Source organism: Rhododendron vialii, chromosome 3a (assembly GCF_030253575.1).
Source record: "Rhododendron vialii isolate Sample 1 chromosome 3a, ASM3025357v1".
NCBI lineage: Eukaryota > Viridiplantae > Streptophyta > Magnoliopsida > Ericales > Ericaceae > Rhododendron > Rhododendron vialii.
The window spans coordinates 24567770-24586051 of record NC_080559.1 but is presented as its reverse complement, the minus strand read 5'-3'; the positions used below and the strand labels follow the sequence as shown (position 1 = coordinate 24586051).

Sequence of the window (18282 nt, the reverse complement as noted above, 5' to 3'; positions counted from 1 at the left end):
TATCATTTTTATTAACGATATGAAAAATTTTCTTTGCTCATAAAAAAAAAAAAAAAAAAAAGGAAAAGAGAACTCATGTCCACTTGAATAAATAAATAAGATTGAGTCCAGCATAAATGGCCCATTGATCAACTTTGGGACCATTTTTGGGAATATAGTAATTGGTGCCTACCCATGATAAAGGACTTGTTCCCATATTAATGGCTACCTCACCTTAGGACTTATTTGCAACTTGATTGGTGTTCAAACCATCATATGATTATGACACCAAGTGGGTTATGATCCATTACATGAATTTTCGCAATAACCATATAATATACTTACTTTAGTCATATATGCTTCTTTCTTCAGTTTTACAATATGGGAGCCATTAAAAAGTTTGAATGGGTAGCCGATGATCAAAGTTATAGTCTATCATGATAATGATAGCATTGAATCCTCGAATGTGCTAATAACCATGATGTTGCACGAATGACTTTGACATACTCCCTTTAACTACGTTTTGTTGTATAGAGAGAAATACTCCCTCCGTCCCTTTTTTTTGTCCAGTATTTCATTTTGGGCTGTCCCTTAATAAGTGTCCATTTTGTAAAGTTAGAGGGGTAAAAGTTAGTGTATTGTCTATTTTGTCCCTAAAAGTAGATTTTATTTTCAAAAGTTAGTGAGTAAAAGTGTAATGATGATGGGTAAGTAGGGAAAATGGAGGAAAAAGTTGATGTGAAATGTGTAATGATGACGTCTTTTTAATAAGTTGGAGTTACGAAGCAGGACACTTAAAAAGGGACAGAGGGAGTATGTTGTGTGACCTTAGTATTATACTATTATTGCACATGCCAGACTTGAATTATGTATCACGCCTCGAAACAATTTGAAATTAGGCTACCATAAAAGCGGACACAAGATTTTAGACACTGCTCTGGATTAAAAAGAAAAAGTGCCACACATTAAGACATGCATAGAGTTTTCACAATATCTTAATGAAATTGTGCGTGAGAGGCTGATGTTAGAACACAATAAGTTATAAGGAGTCCGGCTCCTCTCCAATTCTAGCCTGTAAAAAAAATTTACGATCTCAATTCAATGAGTAATAAAAATCATACAAATTAACAACTAAGAGGGCGATCTATTATTTACCTTCTTTTTCTTTATGCCCAAATCAAAAAATTGTCATACAAAAGTGAATTACTAAAATCACAAAGGGAGAGAGAGAGATTTCAGAGGTTCTTTTTGTTTAAACATCGAATGGTTTTGTGGTTTCATCCCTAGAAACTTGAGTATTTACCACCTCACTAGTACTCTTCACCCCCTTAACAATTCCAAACTCCCTCAAAGCCCCCACCCCCCAGTCCCAAAGATGCAAAACAATATACGTCCCAATCCCTCCAATCAAACCATACGCAATCGAATAAGTTAACGGCATCAGAATCAACGTCACGAACGCCGGTATCGCCTCCCTCATGTCATCCCACTTGATCTCCACTACCGACCTCATCATCAGAACCCCCACCAGTATCAACGGCGGCCCCACCGCCCACGCCGGTATCGACGCCAGCAACGGCGTGAAAAAGAACGCGAGCAGAAAGTACCCCGCCACTGTCAATGCCGTCAGCCCCGTCCGCCCACCCTCCCTTATCCCCGTCGACGACTCGATAAACGCTGTCACCGGCGACGTCCCCAGTAGGGACCCCACCACAATCGCCGAAGCGTCTGACATGAAGGCAAAGTACTGCCCCTCGAAATCCCCGGTTTCCGTGGTGAATCCAGCGAATCGAGCCATGGAATACAGAGTACCTGCCACGAAGGGAACCAGAAATTTGCTTAGTGGGGCACAAATTAGTAAACTAAATACATACTTTTATAATTCTTTAATTAGTACATATCTTTTCCGGTAGAATAACATATTGGTGACTAAAAATGCAACTTCATCGTATAATTAACGTAAATGAGTGTGTTGTATAAAAAGAAGCGTGAAGATTTACACTTTAAGAAAATAGATCAAACAAATATCCTAAAAAATATCTAGCATAATTTTATTTAAACACTACTACAAATTCATTGGATATAATTGGCATAGTAAAGAATATTAACGTATAAAAATAATTACCCCCAAAAAATATTAACGTATATAATTATTAATCAAGCCTGGTACCTGTCGTATCTAATATGTCGACGTACAGGAATGTTACTAGGGCTTCCCAGAAATGCCCTTTGCCAATGGATTTGAAGCTCAAGGCGCCCGCGGTGTCTTTGATGACATGGATGTCGATGACTTTTTTGAAGTACTTGTACGCGGAGTCGCCGGCGGGAGTGTGAGGGAAAACGGTGACGTTTGAGTGGCGGAACCAGGAGACGGCGGTGACGAAGACGATGCCATATATCATGGCGCCTTTGATGTTCTTGACGAGGCAGTAGGCGATGATGACGAAGCCAACCACGCCGAGCCAGAAGGTGGGGCTCTGCATGCGGTGGTGGAGGCAGAGGATGTCGCCGGAGACTGTGCCGCGTGAGAGGAGGCTGACGGTGCCGTTGGCGGAGGTGACGACAGGGGCAAGGGAGGCGCGTGAGGAGGTGGGGCAGGCGCCGAGGGTGACTAGGGTCGATGAGCTGTAACCTATTAGCCCGATTCCTTGGTCGTTCTGTAAACGAGGAAAATACTCTTATGATAATCAATCAATACATGAGGTATACAAACAAAAAATACACGAGGGCCTAAATATAGGAAATACCGAAATACTAGTATTGATCGAGAGTGAAATCGTAAATTCGAAGAGTGACACTTAACTCTCTGTTGATTGGTTCGTGATTGGTAGATTTCATGAACTCTTATTAGCCAATAATTTGGGCACGAATTTTCACCGAACTAGAATGGCTTTGGTGGAGAGATACTAATACGTCAATATCGCGTCATTCTTTTTTTATTTTTATTTATTTGTACACAATTTCGGTGTGTAGGCATAGCTGCACTAATAATTATACAATCACACACAATCACACAAACACTTACCTACACACTCACAAAATGGGATGGACCCCACACACTGGAGCTGTGCAGTATGTGTCCTACCCCATTTGTTTTTCATTTCATTTTCTAATAACACGTTACCTACATTTGATGCTTTTTTTTGTCTGATTTCTGGTGTTTTTCTCGAAACATGGATTCGCAAACAATACGATGCGTATCCTATGATTCGATCTGTCTGAAAATAACATAGATAACTATCTCTAAATGTATCTTATCTTCAGTGAAATGCATTTTAATTCCAAGGTCCAAGATGCTTATGTCACTTCTTTTTTTCTTTTCTTTTTTGTTAATTAGAACTACTTTTTTTTTTATCAGCAAAGAAATAATTACTCCAGAACTAGTTATATGGTTGAATATTGAAAATCTTATTTTATTTGTGACTTTTTGTAACAAAATTTTGTATTCTATATTAGGTATGACTATTATTTAGCCTATATTTACAAGTTAATGTATCTTCCCAATACAAATCAGTAAGATACATATCCCCATATGATAACTCAAAATAAAAAATAAAAAATAAAAAATGATACACGATACTTATTCCCATTTTGACTACCCCCCTTAAATCCAAAACCTAAGAAGTTAAGAACATTCCAAATAGTGAGGTTTATCTTAATTTAGGAGTAAACATTTAGAGAAATAATTATTGCACTCGTATTTTTAATGTGCGCACTTTTTTTTTTTTATTCACATGTATTTGCAATATTACCTTTGAATGTGTTTAAAATATATATATTAAAAAAAGAACGATAGAAAATTAATGTGGACAAAGACAAAAAAAAAAAAGATTATGAATTGTAAAAAAAATGTGAAAATCACTTTCTAACATTTAGGATCAGTAATAAACACAGCGATGACGTGGCACTACACATATTCGACTCGTACCTGTAAACCAATGAAAGCGAGGAAAAGGCCGATGCCAGCGGAGGAGGAGATCCGGACGGGTTTCGGAACGAGTTTAGCGAGTTTGGCCCGCAACCCAATCGCCGAAATCAGCAGAAAAATCAAACCCTCGATGAAAACCGCGCCGAGAGCGCTCTGGTACGAAACACTGCCGGATCCATGAAATCCAACAACGGTGTACGTGAAGTACGCGTTGGTCCCCATCCCGGGCGCCAGCGCCAGCGGAAGGTTCGCGAAGGTTCCCATGATCACGCACCTGTAAATCTATATCTGTATTAAATATACAGGCGGAAAACAGATACTATAACAAGGATCTTGAATTTTTAAGACATGTCAAGATCATCACCCGATGAGAGAGGACGCCGCGGTGGCGACGATGAGGTCCTTCCGGATCCGGTCCAGGCAGGCGGAGTAGCCCGGGTTGACCGGGTCGAACTTGCAGGCGGAGTCGGGTTGGATGAGGGTGAGGCTCGGGGATCCGGAGCAGTTGGAGTGGGGGAGGGTGGGGTCGGAGCAGAGGGGAACGCAGTCGGCGACGGAGCAGGGTCCGCCGGAGTCGGAGAGGATGGAGGCGTTGACGGCGAGGATGTAGGCCATGGTGAGGAACGTGGCGGTGCCGGCGCGGAGCTCGGTTGTGAAGGTGGTGTTGCGCTCGGCGAGCTTGAAGCGTTTCCCGACCCGGCTGGTTGCGACGAACGAGTTGAGACGAGTGAGCGGGGAGGGACTTGGGTTGAGTAGCGGCGGTGGGGTCTCCATTTCCATCTTGAGAGAGTTTTGGATATGTGAGGAGTAACTGACCGTGGGTTTATGTGTGACTGTGAGATACTATATGTACTCCTTGCGTGCGTGTGTGTGAATGAGTGTGTGTGTGTAAGAGAGAGAGAGAGTGAAGAGATTAGGCAGAAAGAGTGGGTGGGTCCGGTAGAATAGGGAAGCGGGATGAGAGGAGGGAATGGATTTCGTAGGGGAAAGTATATTGTCAACGTATTTGAGAGTTGAGACCCCTTTTTTTTTTAAATGAAAAAATGTACTTGAGACCATTTTTTTTTCTCGCTAAGAAATAGGATGAGGATATGGCGACCAGATAACTTTCCATTGGATATGATCAAACTTCAATCTCGGACTTTAGAAGGATCAATGAGTTATAGCAACTACTACTCCACCAAATACTAGTTACTCAAAGACTAATTAGATTTTTGTTTCGCTCCTACCATTTGAATAAAACAAAACATATGAGTACATGGGATGGTCATGGACCCACCTCGAAATTTCACAAATACAATTTAAGCCATTGATTTGTTTAAAATATTTTATTCAGAATTTCTGTAATAAATCAGCTTAATCAGTTAGCGGTAACAGTTTGAAGTCAGTGGTGGCGATAAACGGTCCAGTGAGAGCCCGAGCCCCAATTGAAGTTTTCTTTTTTCTTTTTTATTCAATTTTGCATTTTTCTATATAAATTGTCTTCTATATATTATTCTCTTTTTAATTATTCTAATACATTTTGTATATCCTATTTCTATTTGAAACTCCTTAAAACATAATGTCCATCATAGGCTACATGCATTATATACTTTAGCGATTATCTATAATTTAGTCATAATGTCCACAACACAATTCAAATTTGAAGATTTATGAGTAAAATTGGAAAAATCATATTCTTTGTAATTGGATGAAGATCACTATTTTCTATCATGTTTTTAATTTCTATTAGCTAGACTTGACCCGCTGAGACATTTCAAGCAATAATTTAGTTTAATAATTTGCTTAAGTAACTATCTTAATAAATGCTTCCTCCGTCCCACTAAAATTGTCCCCTACGGGAATTCAATCATTTTCAAACCCCCAAAAATTTTATTTCCATTTTTTATTTTTTACACCAAATTAAAAGTACCCATTGAATACTTTAATTTGGTGTAAAAGTAAAAAGAAATTATATAAGAAAATATATCTTTTGGGGGTTTGAAAAATGCACAGGTATTCGTACGGGGACATTTAAAGTGGGACGGAGGTAGTATGTTACCTTTTCTTATTTTTTTAGCACAATTTCTACATTATTCTACAATCGTCTATTATGAATTAGGTTTTGGTAAAATACTTTTAAGAAGTACCCCCATTCAATGGCGGAATTAGGAATCTAATCTGTCCTAGGTTAATTTAAAATTTATGTATAGAAACCATTATTATCGAATCTGATTCGATATCTTCAACAAGTTCTCTTTCAATGTAAAATTTATTGGACCAAAAAAAATGAGGTGGAGTAAAATTTATTGGGCTGCCTTGTTCTCTTTACTTTTTAAAAAGTATTTTTTAAAAAATTTTAAATTCAAATCAAAACACAGACTAAATTTTACAAATAATTTTTATTTTTTTTAAGTTAACCTAGGCTACAGCCCACCTCACTTCGATTGTACTTCTGCCCGTGCCCCACTAATTAATTGTGATCCCGGCTACGCCACTACTTGAAGTTATTATGACTAAGGTGGTGTTAGTTTTTTTTTTTTAAACGAAAGTAATTTCAAACTCAAATATAATAAAAATGAAAAAAAAAATTAATTTTTTTGGTACCGTTTAAAAGATCTTATTTGATAGATAAAAGATCTTAATGAGATCTATCAAATAAGATCTATATTGGTAGAAAAATTATTTACGTAAACACATGATTTTTTAGTATGAAATTACATTTTTTTTCAAAAGTTTTTTTTTTAAGAAACCGAAACGCGGCAAAGATAGTAGGAAAAGACACGAACTCAACTACTCAAGACTGAATTCAAGACGTTTCAGTGGGTGCTGATTAAATAAATAAAAAAGACGTTTTATCGTACCCAACTTGGCTCTCACCCACCCTATATATGCATGAGAAACTTTTTTATATCCTAGGTATACAAGGGCTTTTCGTATTTCTTTTCGATCCGTTTCAATTTTTAGGTCACTTTCCGAGCGCAACTTGATAATCGGTTTCGTTCATTTTGTAGGGCTTGACGAGAACATTAATCCTGTTAAAAATTATGATTATCGGACTTTAGTAGATATATGATCGGCAAATGTGAAAAATGCCATAAAACAAAAATTGGGTTCTGATCTAGTGTGTTTTTGGATCCAATTTTTGTTTTTTTGCATTTTTCACATGTGCCGATCATGTATCTACTAAAGTTCGATAATCATAATTTTTTTGCAAGATTAATGTTCTCGTCGAATTTTACAAAATGAACGAAGCCGATTATCAAGGTGTGCTTAGGAAGTGAACTAAAAATTGAAAACGAATCGGAAATGGATACTAAAAGCCCTTGTATACCTGGGATATAAAAAAGTTTCTCTGTATGCATATCTTTTTTAGTACTACAGTATACTGCTGTGGATTGTAGTTGTGTATTGTCAATTTGTTTTTGCATGCTACGTACATCTGTGTCGTTATTGTCTGTTTACTATTTTGGATGTTTTTATTTGTTTTGTGTTTGTGCAAAAATACACGAATGACGTTAATAAAAAAATGAGTGACAATCGTTTCCCTTGGTTTTCCGTGTTAATCCAGTGGTTTTTGAGTGGATTCTCTAGGCTACCACTTGGTCCTTGGTTTTTCCATGGTGTTCTAATAAACCCATTTTCAGAAAAGGCAAAAATAATTACTACTTATTTACAATTTTCAAGCTAAAAAATAATGGGCTTACTAAATATCAATGAAATCTTTTAAACCATATAAAAAAAATTTAAAATTATTTTCGTAACTCTATTATTTTTAAACTTAGAAATTGTAAATAAGTACTTATTTTTTAATTAAGAAGGTTAGTGGAAAAGACTTAGGCCTTCGTTCCCGAATGGGAAATAAGTATTTATTTTTTAAGAAGTCAATTTCAAACTCAAAAATTATATACTTACGTAAATAATTTTTCTATCATTATGGATCTTATTTGATAGATTTCATTGAGATCATTTATACGGTACAAAAAAAATTAAAAATTTATTTTTGATTTACGTTATTTTTAAATTTAAAAATCTGAAATAAATACTTATCTTTTAAAAACGTGATCTAGAACGAGTCCTTACTTTATCAGTTAGAAAGCAATTCTGATTTGACCTGGCATTGAAAAACCCTTCTGTGACTTTTTCTGTCTTCGACCAGCCACCTAATTTAGAGGGCATAATGCATGCGTGAGCATGAGCAAAAGTGAAAGCAAGAGCAAGAAATCCTTCTGAGAATATCTTAAATTAATAAATTTCGTGAGAAAGAGAATTGAAAGCAAAAATAAAAAGTTCGACTGAAACAACGTTTTTTTTATAGTTTTTTTTTATCCACAAAAATGCCCAGAGGACAACATTTGGTGATGTCGCTAACTTTTTATGTGCATGTTTACAACAAATTATTTTTCAATATTTTGAGATTCTAGTTTTTAAAATTCAGTTTGGAGTTTTTTACTAATGATTTTTGATAACAGGTTCTCGATTCTATAGATTTTGAAAAGCTGAAAGTGAATAAAGTTCTGAAAATCTCAAGTAGGTTTCGGGAAGAAAAATAAAGCAGTTGCACATACGTTACTAATTACTTAGTAAGTCTATTTACACAGATATTTTCCACACATATCACGCACAAATTCGTGTGTGGAGCTCACTCCGAGTCTTACACAAACGATATGAGCCGTACATTAAATGTAAAATATTTTTTAAGGGCCTTCACAAAAAATCAGCTCAATCCAATAGTTATAGGCGCTCGATTCAATCATCTAACTTTTCATTATCTTAAAATCTGAATGAAAAGTTAATTAAATCGAGCACCTATAAGTATCGGATTGAGTTGATTTTTTGAGGGAGAACTTAGAAAAAAAAATTTTATTTAATGAACGGCTCGGATCATTTGTGTGAGACTCAAAGTGGGTCCTACAAACAAATCTGTGCACAAAATCTGTACATTTTTACTGTGTGTGTAGCATTACTGCTGATTAATGAAATAATATCCCACTAACACGGAGCTGACATTTAAGTTCATCAATGTTTTAGTGGACTAAATTTTCTATATAGCAGAGAATTAGTCAAATTTAGACAAAATATGTAAAAAGATTAAGAGCAAGATATAGCCTTGAATTTGGATTAGGGAAGGGGCTAATTGGCTATGAAGTTCCAGAAGACAAGACTTCGTCTTAACCCCAAGGGATTTTATTATTTTATTATTTTAATGAAAAGTGGTCTTCGGGTCAGTTTGCGCGCATTCTTTAGATATTTTGGCTAAGTATGTATGAGAAAGTACGAAAAGTCTAGAGTCACCGCACGCCGTGTGGGGCCTACTCCGGGCCCCACACGGATGATCCGAGCTGTAAGGACCCGTATTTTTCGGATTTATTTAAAGGTTTACAAATGTTAAAAATTGGGGAAAATGTGAAATTTACTAAGTTTGTTTGATTTGGGGTTTGAGTGATGGAATTGGAAGTTGAGGGGGTGCAAGTGTGATTAGTGTATATGTTAGTATATATAGGGTGAGTGTGTGTGTAGGGGAAAAAAAGTCCTCCTCTCACTCTCTCCCTCCCGTGCGACTCTCTCTCCCTCCCTCCCGGCTTCTCTCTCTCTCTCTCACTCATTCCACCACCAAAGCTCAAAACCCATACAATACACCTTCCAATCTTTCATCCTTGCATGTATTGGAGCTCGTATTGCGTTCGTAGGAGCTCGGTGACTCGTATTCGGCTCGGTTCGGGGTTTGAAGTTCTAGGGCTTGGGTGATCTTTTGATTTCGGCTTTAACCCTCGAGGTAGGGATTTCTCTCACTCTTTATATGTTCTTGAGTTGGTTTTGTGCATGAAATCGTGCCTATGGTTATTGTGATTGTTGTTACAGTTGAAATCCATGAAAGATCTGCTTAGAATCTGCTCGAACAGCCTTGTTATCGATACATTTGCCATTGTTATCGATACCTTTGCATTACTGAACCCAGAAAAGCCATCGTTATCGATAACATTTCCCTTGTTATCGATAACACTGTGTCCCAAAACCCAGAAAATCATTTGTTATCGATACCCTTGTGTCTGGAACCATTTTTGACCAAATGATATCGATACCTTTGTGTTAGGTATCGATACCTGTTGCTTATCTCCAGCATTTATTGTTTTGCTTCATTTTTCACCGTTTTGGTTTCCGATCACTTCTAACTATTCTAAACCACTTCCAAACATAGTCTTTCGCACTCTAATGATCCCTTGGTCATCCTCATTCGTTGGTTCTCGTCGCGTTGAGCACAAATATCAAATGGAATAAATTATCGTCCTAATGCTTTGTTGATGCGTTTGTTTAACTATTAGTGGTAATGTGAGATGCTAAGATAGACGGAGTGATCATGCTTGAGCTAAATGTGGGTGTTGATAAGATTGAATGTTAGATAAGAGGATGGATAGATCATGAGACGCAAATGCGAGAATTTGACACTTGATGCCATATCGTACGAGGATAACAAGTTTGGAAATAAAATGGAAATATGAACTGGTATGCGGACTGTCACTTAAAATCAATCTCCCTTTATCGACAGTCGCGAAATCAGAGTATAAGAAACACATATGACGAAAGGTAATACAGATGAGTGGTAATTGGCATACGGGGTCTTGAAACCCGGAACTTGAATTGGCATACGGGGTCTTGATACCCGGAACTTGAATTGGCGTACGGGGTCATGAGTACCCGGAATGTAGAACGGATGTATGGGGTCCCAAGCACCCGGAAAGGTATTATGGGTATATGGGGCCCTAAAACCCGGAAGAGTTCTTAAGCTCACTATTCGGTATGTTAATTGAAGAAGAACTACTTGAGCTCATATTGGAAGTCCATAAGAGATGTGCGGGGTCCTTAAGACCCGGAATGTAAGCTAATAACGGCAGAAGTGTACCAACTGAAATTGGTCAATAAGAACACGAAAAAGATGGCTAGTAGATCGATGAATGACCAGTGAAGTGTCCCTTGAATTCTTAAGTTCCCTCGTGAAGTTACGATGGTTGCATTCTCTATCATTGTCTCTGACTTCATTCTTTTATGTTCAAATCTCCTCATTTGCATATAAAGTGTGTAGAGATTTTCCTACTGGGCATGTGTTTTGCTCAAACCTATCATTCTTTCAGGTACAACTCGAGAGTATTAGCATGGAGTACTTGGCGTGCATATCATCTCATCATTTGAAAGTGACATCAAGGAAACAACTCAGATATCTTTGTAAACTCTTTTGAGAAGACATAAATTGTAATTTTCATTTAAATCCTTGGTTCAAAAGTATTGTAATTATTTAACTTATCTTTGTCTAAACTTTGGAACTCTGGGGCCGGAGTGCCATTGTTGTAATCTTTCGAACTGGATCGCACTCAATAAATGAATATGAGAAAGTCTTTTGGGTTATTATAAGTATACCGCGGTGGTTTTCCTTTTTAAAGTTATTATCATTATTATGTTAAAAATCGAGGGCGTGACACGAGCCATTCAATAATTTTAAAAAAAAATCCGAGTAGGCTTATGAAAAATCAGCTTAATCTGATATATGTAGGTACTCAATCCAATCTTTCTAATTTTGAAAAATCAAAAAATCCATTCTTTGCATTTTTTTTCGATTTTTCAAAAATGGAAAGATTGAATCGAGTATCTACACATATCGAATTGAGCTGATTATTCACAGCCCCACTCAATTTTTTTTTAAATTATTGAACTGTTCAGATTATTCGTGCGGGGTCCCAAGTGGGCCCCACATGACGTGCGATATTGGAGAAAGTAATAGTAAGTGTTTGTCCTCCACGAGTTCAGATGTTCGAAAAATGAAGCACATTTACTAAATCTACATTCGTATTCCCTTTTCACTTTTATAATTTTTACAGTCACTGCCAAATACAGTAGTTTCTAGATAACACACAATAATTTTAAAAAGGCAGAGAATTTTAAAACGGGGCGATTTCGGAGACACCTAAAAAAAGGCCCCAAAATTTTCGATCGAATTTCGATAATTTGAGCCGCTCAATATAATCAGAACGTGATTTTAAGGATACTCGCGAGAAATCAGCAAAAAAAAAAGATCGAAAATGGCTTTATCCGAACAGTTTTTTATTGAGCGGTTCAATAAAAAACTGCTCAAATCAAGCCCTTTCCGGTCTTTTTTTTTGCCAATTTCTATAAGGATACCCTTACAATCACGTTGAATATATTAAGCGGTTCGGATCATCAGAATTTGATCGAAAACTGTGAGATTGAGATTTGAAATATTTTTTAAAATGTCTCCAAAACCGTCCCGATTTTGAAATACCTTATTTTTTGTTGAGAAAAAGAAAGAAGTACCATGACTCGAACCCAAACTAGGGGGACACCACAAAGGCGCCACCATTAGGGCACTCAGATATTTCGTTCATTTGTCGATATTAAACGTATATGTATTTTTTTTCTGTCGGAAACACATATATGGACTTCATCATACACTTTTTGCAGATGATAAAATACTTTGTGGGCCATTAGTCACTATTCTATCCGCATAATCCCAAAGGGACCGACGAAATAGATACTAAGAGCCCGTTCTAGAAACCTTTTTATTTTATAAGTACTTATTTTGGTGCTTTATTTCACAAAACCCAAATAAGCAGCTTATTTTCACATTTTCAAACTTAAAAATAATATAAATGAAAAATAATTTTTCAATTTTTTTTGCACCGTATTAAAGATCTCAATGAGATCTATCGAACAAGATCCATAGTGATAGGAAAATTATTTGCGTAAGCACATGATTTTTTAGCTTGAAATTACCTTTTTTAAAAAATAAGTACTTATTCACCCTTTTGTGGAACACACCTTATTATTAGACAAAAAATAAGTTCTTATTTCAGTTTTGGAACGGGCTCTAATGGGTACAGATGAACACACAAGGCCCGTTCCTTGTCTCGTATAGATGATTTGATCTGTTTAATAATTTAAAAAAAAAAAACCGAGTAGTTCCCGCTTAAGATCAGCTCAATCTGATATGTGTAGGTGCTTAATTTAATCTTTCATTTTTTTTAATTCAAATTTCAGGATCTTGTAATCTAAATGAAAAGTGGAAGATTAGTTAGAGAACATACATATATCGGATTGAATTGATTTTTGGCGTACTGACTCGAATTTTTTTAATTATTAAACGGCTCGAATTATCTGTGCGGGAATCGGAGTGAGCCTCTCGATCGTGTCCGTTGATACCCCATCGGTATCCATTTTGTACGTATAGACGGTTTTTTTTTTTTGTAATCCGCACATTAGTCACAGCAGAAGAATATAAAAATCTGTTGGTGGAACCGTTAAATATAAGAGAATAAATGTTTTATTGAATTCGATATAAAATGTACATAGGCTCTTGTATTAATATAATAGTGGAATCCTAAAATATGGAAACAAAATCAAATCTTATACTATGGAAAAATAATCAAATCCTTGATCCTAATCAATTACAATCGATTCTATCAACTATAATCAATCAGAATATTTTCATTATTCTAACGAACAAATAATTGTACTTTTATATTTGAATGGATAATGGGGATAAGAATACGAAATTTTTTCATGCTTCGGTTATGCAGCAAAGGGCCTGTAATCGTATTTCTGGTATTGAGGTGGATAATGGTAACTGGACAAGTGACCCTCAGGAAGTAAAAACAGAATTCCAACGTTTCTTCTCAGGTATCTTCACGGCCGGCCCTAATCTCCAAATGCATGATACTGTGGAGGTCATCCCTCACAAGATTTCTGCTGCTATGAACCATTCCCTTGTCCGACCCGTTACAGATTCCGAAATTCTTTCTGCTTTAAAGGGTATGGGCCCGACTAAAGCCCCTGGTGTCGATGGTATGACCCCTCTCTTCTTTCAATCTTATTGGTCGACTATGGGGGATGATGTTATTGCCGCTATGAAAAGCTTTTTCCATTCCTCTAACATGTTATGGAGTATAAACAAACCTTAATCACTCTTATCCCCAAAGTGAGATGCCCTACTAAGCCCAGCCAGTTCCGCCCGATTAGCCTTTGTACTATATCTTACAAGATCAATACAAAAATCTTAGCCAACTGTCTTAAGCCCATCCTCCCTCTCATAATCTCAGAAAATCAGAGTGCTATTATTGAGGGTCGTCAAATATCGAATAGTATCCTTATTGCTCATGAGCTGATGCACTCTTTGAAGAATAGGCGGCATGGTAAAACCGGGTGGGTGGCTTTGAAACTTGATATGGCGAAGGCTTTTGATCGAATTGAATGGTCGTATTTAGAGGCGGTCCTTTGTAAATTTGGATTCGCCGACCAGTGGATTCAATGGGTCATGTCCTGTGTTTCCACGGTTTCGTTTGCTACAGTTATCAATGGTGAGAAAGGGGACCTTTTCTCCCATCTAGAGGAATTAGACAGGGCTGCCCATTATCTCCTTTCTTATTTATATTATGTGCAGAAGGTTTCCACTACTTACTTCAGTCAGTGGATTCAGCTGGTACTCTCCATGGTGTTAAAATTGGGCAATTCTGCCCATCAATCTCTCATTTATTCTTCGTCGATGACTCAGTACTTTTTTGGGAGGCTACTGCTTCGGGCTATCATGCTAGTAATGAGGTTCTGCAAAAATATGAGGCGACGTCAGGACAATTGGTGAATAGGGATAAATCGTCCTTATTTTTCAGTCCAAACGCCCCTAGTAATGTGAAGGAAGGTATTTCTAACTCTCTTAATATTACATGTGAAATTCAAGGTGGCAAATACTTGGGCTTACCTTCCATCATTGGTAAATCCAAGACAGAGGTGTTTAAGTACGTTAAAGACCGAGTCTTTAATAGGCTTCAAAACTGGAAAGATTCTACTCTCAATATGGCAGGAAAGGAAGTTCTGATCAAGTTGGTGGCATTAACTATGCCCAATTATGTGATGCAGTGTTTTCTCTTCCCTAAACGGGTTTGCAAGGATATTTGCTGTGCTATTCGTAAATTCTGGTGGGGTTCTAAGGAAGGGGAGAACAAAATTAACTGGGTTAGTTGGAACAAGCTCTGTGATAATAAAGCTGATGGTGGGCTTGGCTTTCGCGATCTCTATGCTTTCAATCTTGCCTTCTTTGAAAAATAGGGCTGGCGTCTTTTACAAGGTCCCCCTTCCTTATTCCTATCACTTTTTAAGGGCAAGTATTTTTATAATAGAACATTTTGGGAAGCTTCTTGCCCAAGCTCTGCTTCTTGGGCGTGGCGCAGCATTCTGGCAGGTAGAGCTATCCTTCGTAAGGGTTGGAGATGGAATGTGAGAGATGGTTCTTCTATTGATGTTTGGTGCGATCCCTGGCTTCCGAGATCTCTTTTAAGGTGCTTAGCCCTCCCCCACCAACCGCTTCCCCACTTAGTCATATTCATCTTGTCTCGGATCTTATCATTAACTTTTCCCATAGCTGGAACGTTTCACTGATTAAAGATCTCTTTTCGGAGTCAGATGTGGACTCAATCCTGTCAATCCCAATTAGTTCACAAGGCTGTGGCGATAAAGGTTTATGGCACTACACCAACAATGGGTCTTTTTCAGTGAAATCAGCTTATCGTTTGGCTAAACAATGCGTCTCGCCGCAGCACTCTCGAGAACGTGGTGAGTCCAGTTTGGGCATTCCTTCCGACTCTTTCTGGAAAAGTTTATGGTCTCTCCCGATCCTTAACAAAATCAAGATGTTTCTGTGGAGGTGTTCCCATAATGCTATTGCTGTTTTTGCTAATTTAAATTGTAAAGGTATTGATATTCTTCCCTTCTGCCCTTGATGTAAGACCAGTTACGAAACGCTAGAACACTTGCTTTTCCAATGCAAGCTATCGAGAGCGGTGTGGCTTGATTCGCCGCTTAGTTCTGTGGTTTCTTCTATGTGGAACTCGTTCAACTTTATAGATTGGTGGTATTCCTTCCCACATAATTCTCTTGCGTCTGATGCATCGGTGGATATGGGTGCTTTTTGTGCTTCTATTTGCTGGTTCATTTGGAAAACTCGAAATCTAGTGCATTTTGATGGCCTTAACTGGGATGGTTCTATGATTCTGGACAAGGCCTCAACCCTTTGTTCTGAATTTAAAGCTGTCCAAGTTATTGGTCATTCTCTCCGAAGCTTGGCTACTTCTGGGAGTGTTCCTATGTGGCGACCACCTCTTGCTGATGTGGTAAAATTTAATGTTGATGGGGCTGTTCAACAGAAAAATGGTTCAGTTGGGATTGGCATTGTGGCTCGCGATCATATGGGGCAGATTGTGGGCATATTGGCTACCTCTTTTCCTGGGCTTTTATCTCCCAAAGTTGTTGAGGTTTTGGCTTTTCTAGAAGCTCTGGTTTTTACTGCTAATAGAGGCCTTTCAAATTTTGTTGTGGAGGGTGATTCTCTCGAAGTTGTTCAAGCACTTACTCAATCGGAAAAATCTTTTGCAGATTGTAGCTCTATTCTCTTGGATTGCTTAGTTCTTCTGCCTTTATTTTCCTCTTGTAGTTTCGTGAATGTTAATCGTTCCTGTAATAGGGTAGCCTATTCATTGGCTAAGCGTTCCCTATTAGGCATTAGTCTAGAAAATTGGGGGGTTAGCTAATCTTGCTTTGGTTGATGTCCGGTCATTCGACCGGATTCTCCGTTAATAATATCTTCTCTTTTTCCCGTCAAAAAAAATACTACAAGAAAAATTAAAATTGGTAACGAAAAAGTGGCGACGGAATTTAATTTCGTCACTAAATGAGGATATTTGGCGACGAAAAAATAAATTCGTCACTATTTTGATAACTTCCGTGACGAAATAATTTTTGTCGCCAATTATACTTGTTTAGCGACGAAAAAAATATTTTCGTCACCAAAGGTACCTATTTGGTGACGAAATACATTTTTTGTTGCCGAAAGCTTAAAAAAGGTGACGAAATTATTTTTCGTTGCCAAAGATAATCATTTGATGACAAAAAATATATTTCGTCGCTAAATGAGAGTAATTTAGTAACGAAATATTTATTTCGTCACCAAATGCTTAACTTTGGTGACGAAATTATTTTTCGTCACCATTTTAATGCTTTCAGCGACGAAAAATATATTTCGTCGTCAAATGGGCACCTTTCGTGACGAAATTTATGAATTGCGCTTTGTCACTAAATGTATTTCAGATGTAACTCTTTACTAAAAACTCCGATTGAAATAATTCAAATTAGGTTTGAACAATAACTCAATTGCCTACAACTTTCATGTTTATCAAATTTGCTAATTTTAATGTTTAAAGGTTCAAAATTACATTCAAAATATATTTTCATGTTAAGCATATGTGTTATATATTAGATATTTCAAATATTTACTGAAAATTGTGTGTGGTGCAGTTGGTTGGAACTTGCGCGAAAAACTCAATGGACTCGGGTTCGAAACCCAGCAAGAGCAAGAAAGAATTATATTTTTTCCCATATGAAAACATTTTTTACACCGAAAAATTTCGTCACCGATGTGTCTCATTGGTGACGAATTTTTTCGTCGCTAAAAGGAATAATTGATGACAAAAAATTTCGTCATCAAAAAGCACAATAAGCGAGGAAAAAAATTTCGTCACCAATTATTCACTTTTTGGTGACAAAATATTTCGTCATCAAAAGGCACTATAGGTGACGAAAAATAGATTTCGTCACTAGGTAGGAATCCTCGACAACCTTTAGTCGACAAATTTTTTTTCGTCACCTATATTATTTGTGACGAAAAACATGCAATTTGTGACGATTTTCATTCGTCACCCAATTGAATTTTTCTTGTAGTGAAATATATATTTGAATGGATTTTGGGCTTTTAATGATTTTCCAATTTAGCTTGAGCGAAAGCGATGCTAATGAATTTCCGAAGCACCAAAAACAAAATACAAATAAAAATAAAGCAATGCTAATGGGTGACGTCATGGACTTAAATTTCAACAAAACCATAAATATTTAAAAAATTGTTGGGAAGTCCACTATAGCATATTTGTAACCCACTAAATTCACTTCTAAATTTCATAACCCCTCTAGTCCACTAATTAGGTTTTGGTGAGGCCTTAAGTCCAATTCAATTAAAAAAGGAATTAGTTCAGAACCAAAATACCCTTATCTTTAAAAACTGTTAATCTGATATATCTCACTCCTATAAAATCTCCCATATTCACAATGTTCCCATATCCAGAAGGGAAACAGAGTCCAAGAGAGAGAGAGAGAGAGAGAGAGAGAGAGAGATTATCCTTTCCATTCAAATCCCATATTTTTAGCCCATTATCCATTCTATGTTTGAAATTTCAGCAGTTACGTTGGAATAAAGAGACAGAAGATTCTCCTTTTCTGATACACTGTATATAACGTAATTGTACATATATAACGTTATATACTCGTTCATCAGTTCTCATTTAACGTGC

General features: G+C 37.0%; 2 protein-coding genes across 2 annotated transcripts; one reads left to right on the top strand and one right to left on the bottom strand.

Moving 5' to 3' along the window:
- Positions 1-1103: 1103 nt before the first annotated feature.
- On the bottom strand, positions 1104-4792 carry LOC131320622 (adenine/guanine permease AZG1). Its single transcript, XM_058351371.1, has 4 exons — positions 4272-4792; positions 3908-4181; positions 2150-2636; positions 1104-1791 (listed from the first exon to the last, which is right to left on the bottom strand). The coding sequence occupies exons 1-4, from the start codon at positions 4685-4687 to the stop codon at positions 1232-1234; spliced, it is 1737 nt and encodes a 578-aa protein (XP_058207354.1). The 5' UTR covers positions 4688-4792; the 3' UTR covers positions 1104-1231.
- Positions 4793-13422: 8630 nt separating this feature from the next.
- Positions 13423-16473, top strand: LOC131321248 (uncharacterized). The gene is made up of 6 exons (XM_058352251.1): positions 13423-13738; positions 13993-14250; positions 14334-14902; positions 14996-15225; positions 15309-15631; positions 15791-16473. The coding sequence occupies exons 1-6, from the start codon at positions 13423-13425 to the stop codon at positions 16471-16473; spliced, it is 2379 nt and encodes a 792-aa protein (XP_058208234.1).
- Positions 16474-18282: the final 1809 nt, after the last annotated feature.

Excerpts from the sequence above, each read along its gene's own strand:
- LOC131320622 (XM_058351371.1), bottom strand. The coding sequence starts at position 4,687 with ATGGAAATGGAGACCCCACCGCCGCTACTCAACCCAAGTCCCTCCCCG. Across the intron at positions 2,637-3,907 it reads TCGCTTTCATTGGTTTACAG|AACGACCAAGGAATCGGGCT; the intron begins GTACGAGTCGAA and ends CCTCGTTTACAG. Across the intron at positions 1,792-2,149 it reads CGACATATTAGATACGACAG|GTACTCTGTATTCCATGGCT; the intron begins GTACCAGGCTTG and ends CCTTCGTGGCAG.
- LOC131321248 (XM_058352251.1), top strand. The coding sequence starts at position 13,423 with ATGGATAATGGGGATAAGAATACGAAATTTTTTCATGCTTCGGTTATG. Across the intron at positions 13,739-13,992 it reads TAAAGCCCCTGGTGTCGATG|AAAATCAGAGTGCTATTATT; the intron begins GTATGACCCCTC and ends TCATAATCTCAG. Across the intron at positions 15,632-15,790 it reads TGTTTTTGCTAATTTAAATT|ATTGGTGGTATTCCTTCCCA; the intron begins GTAAAGGTATTG and ends TCAACTTTATAG.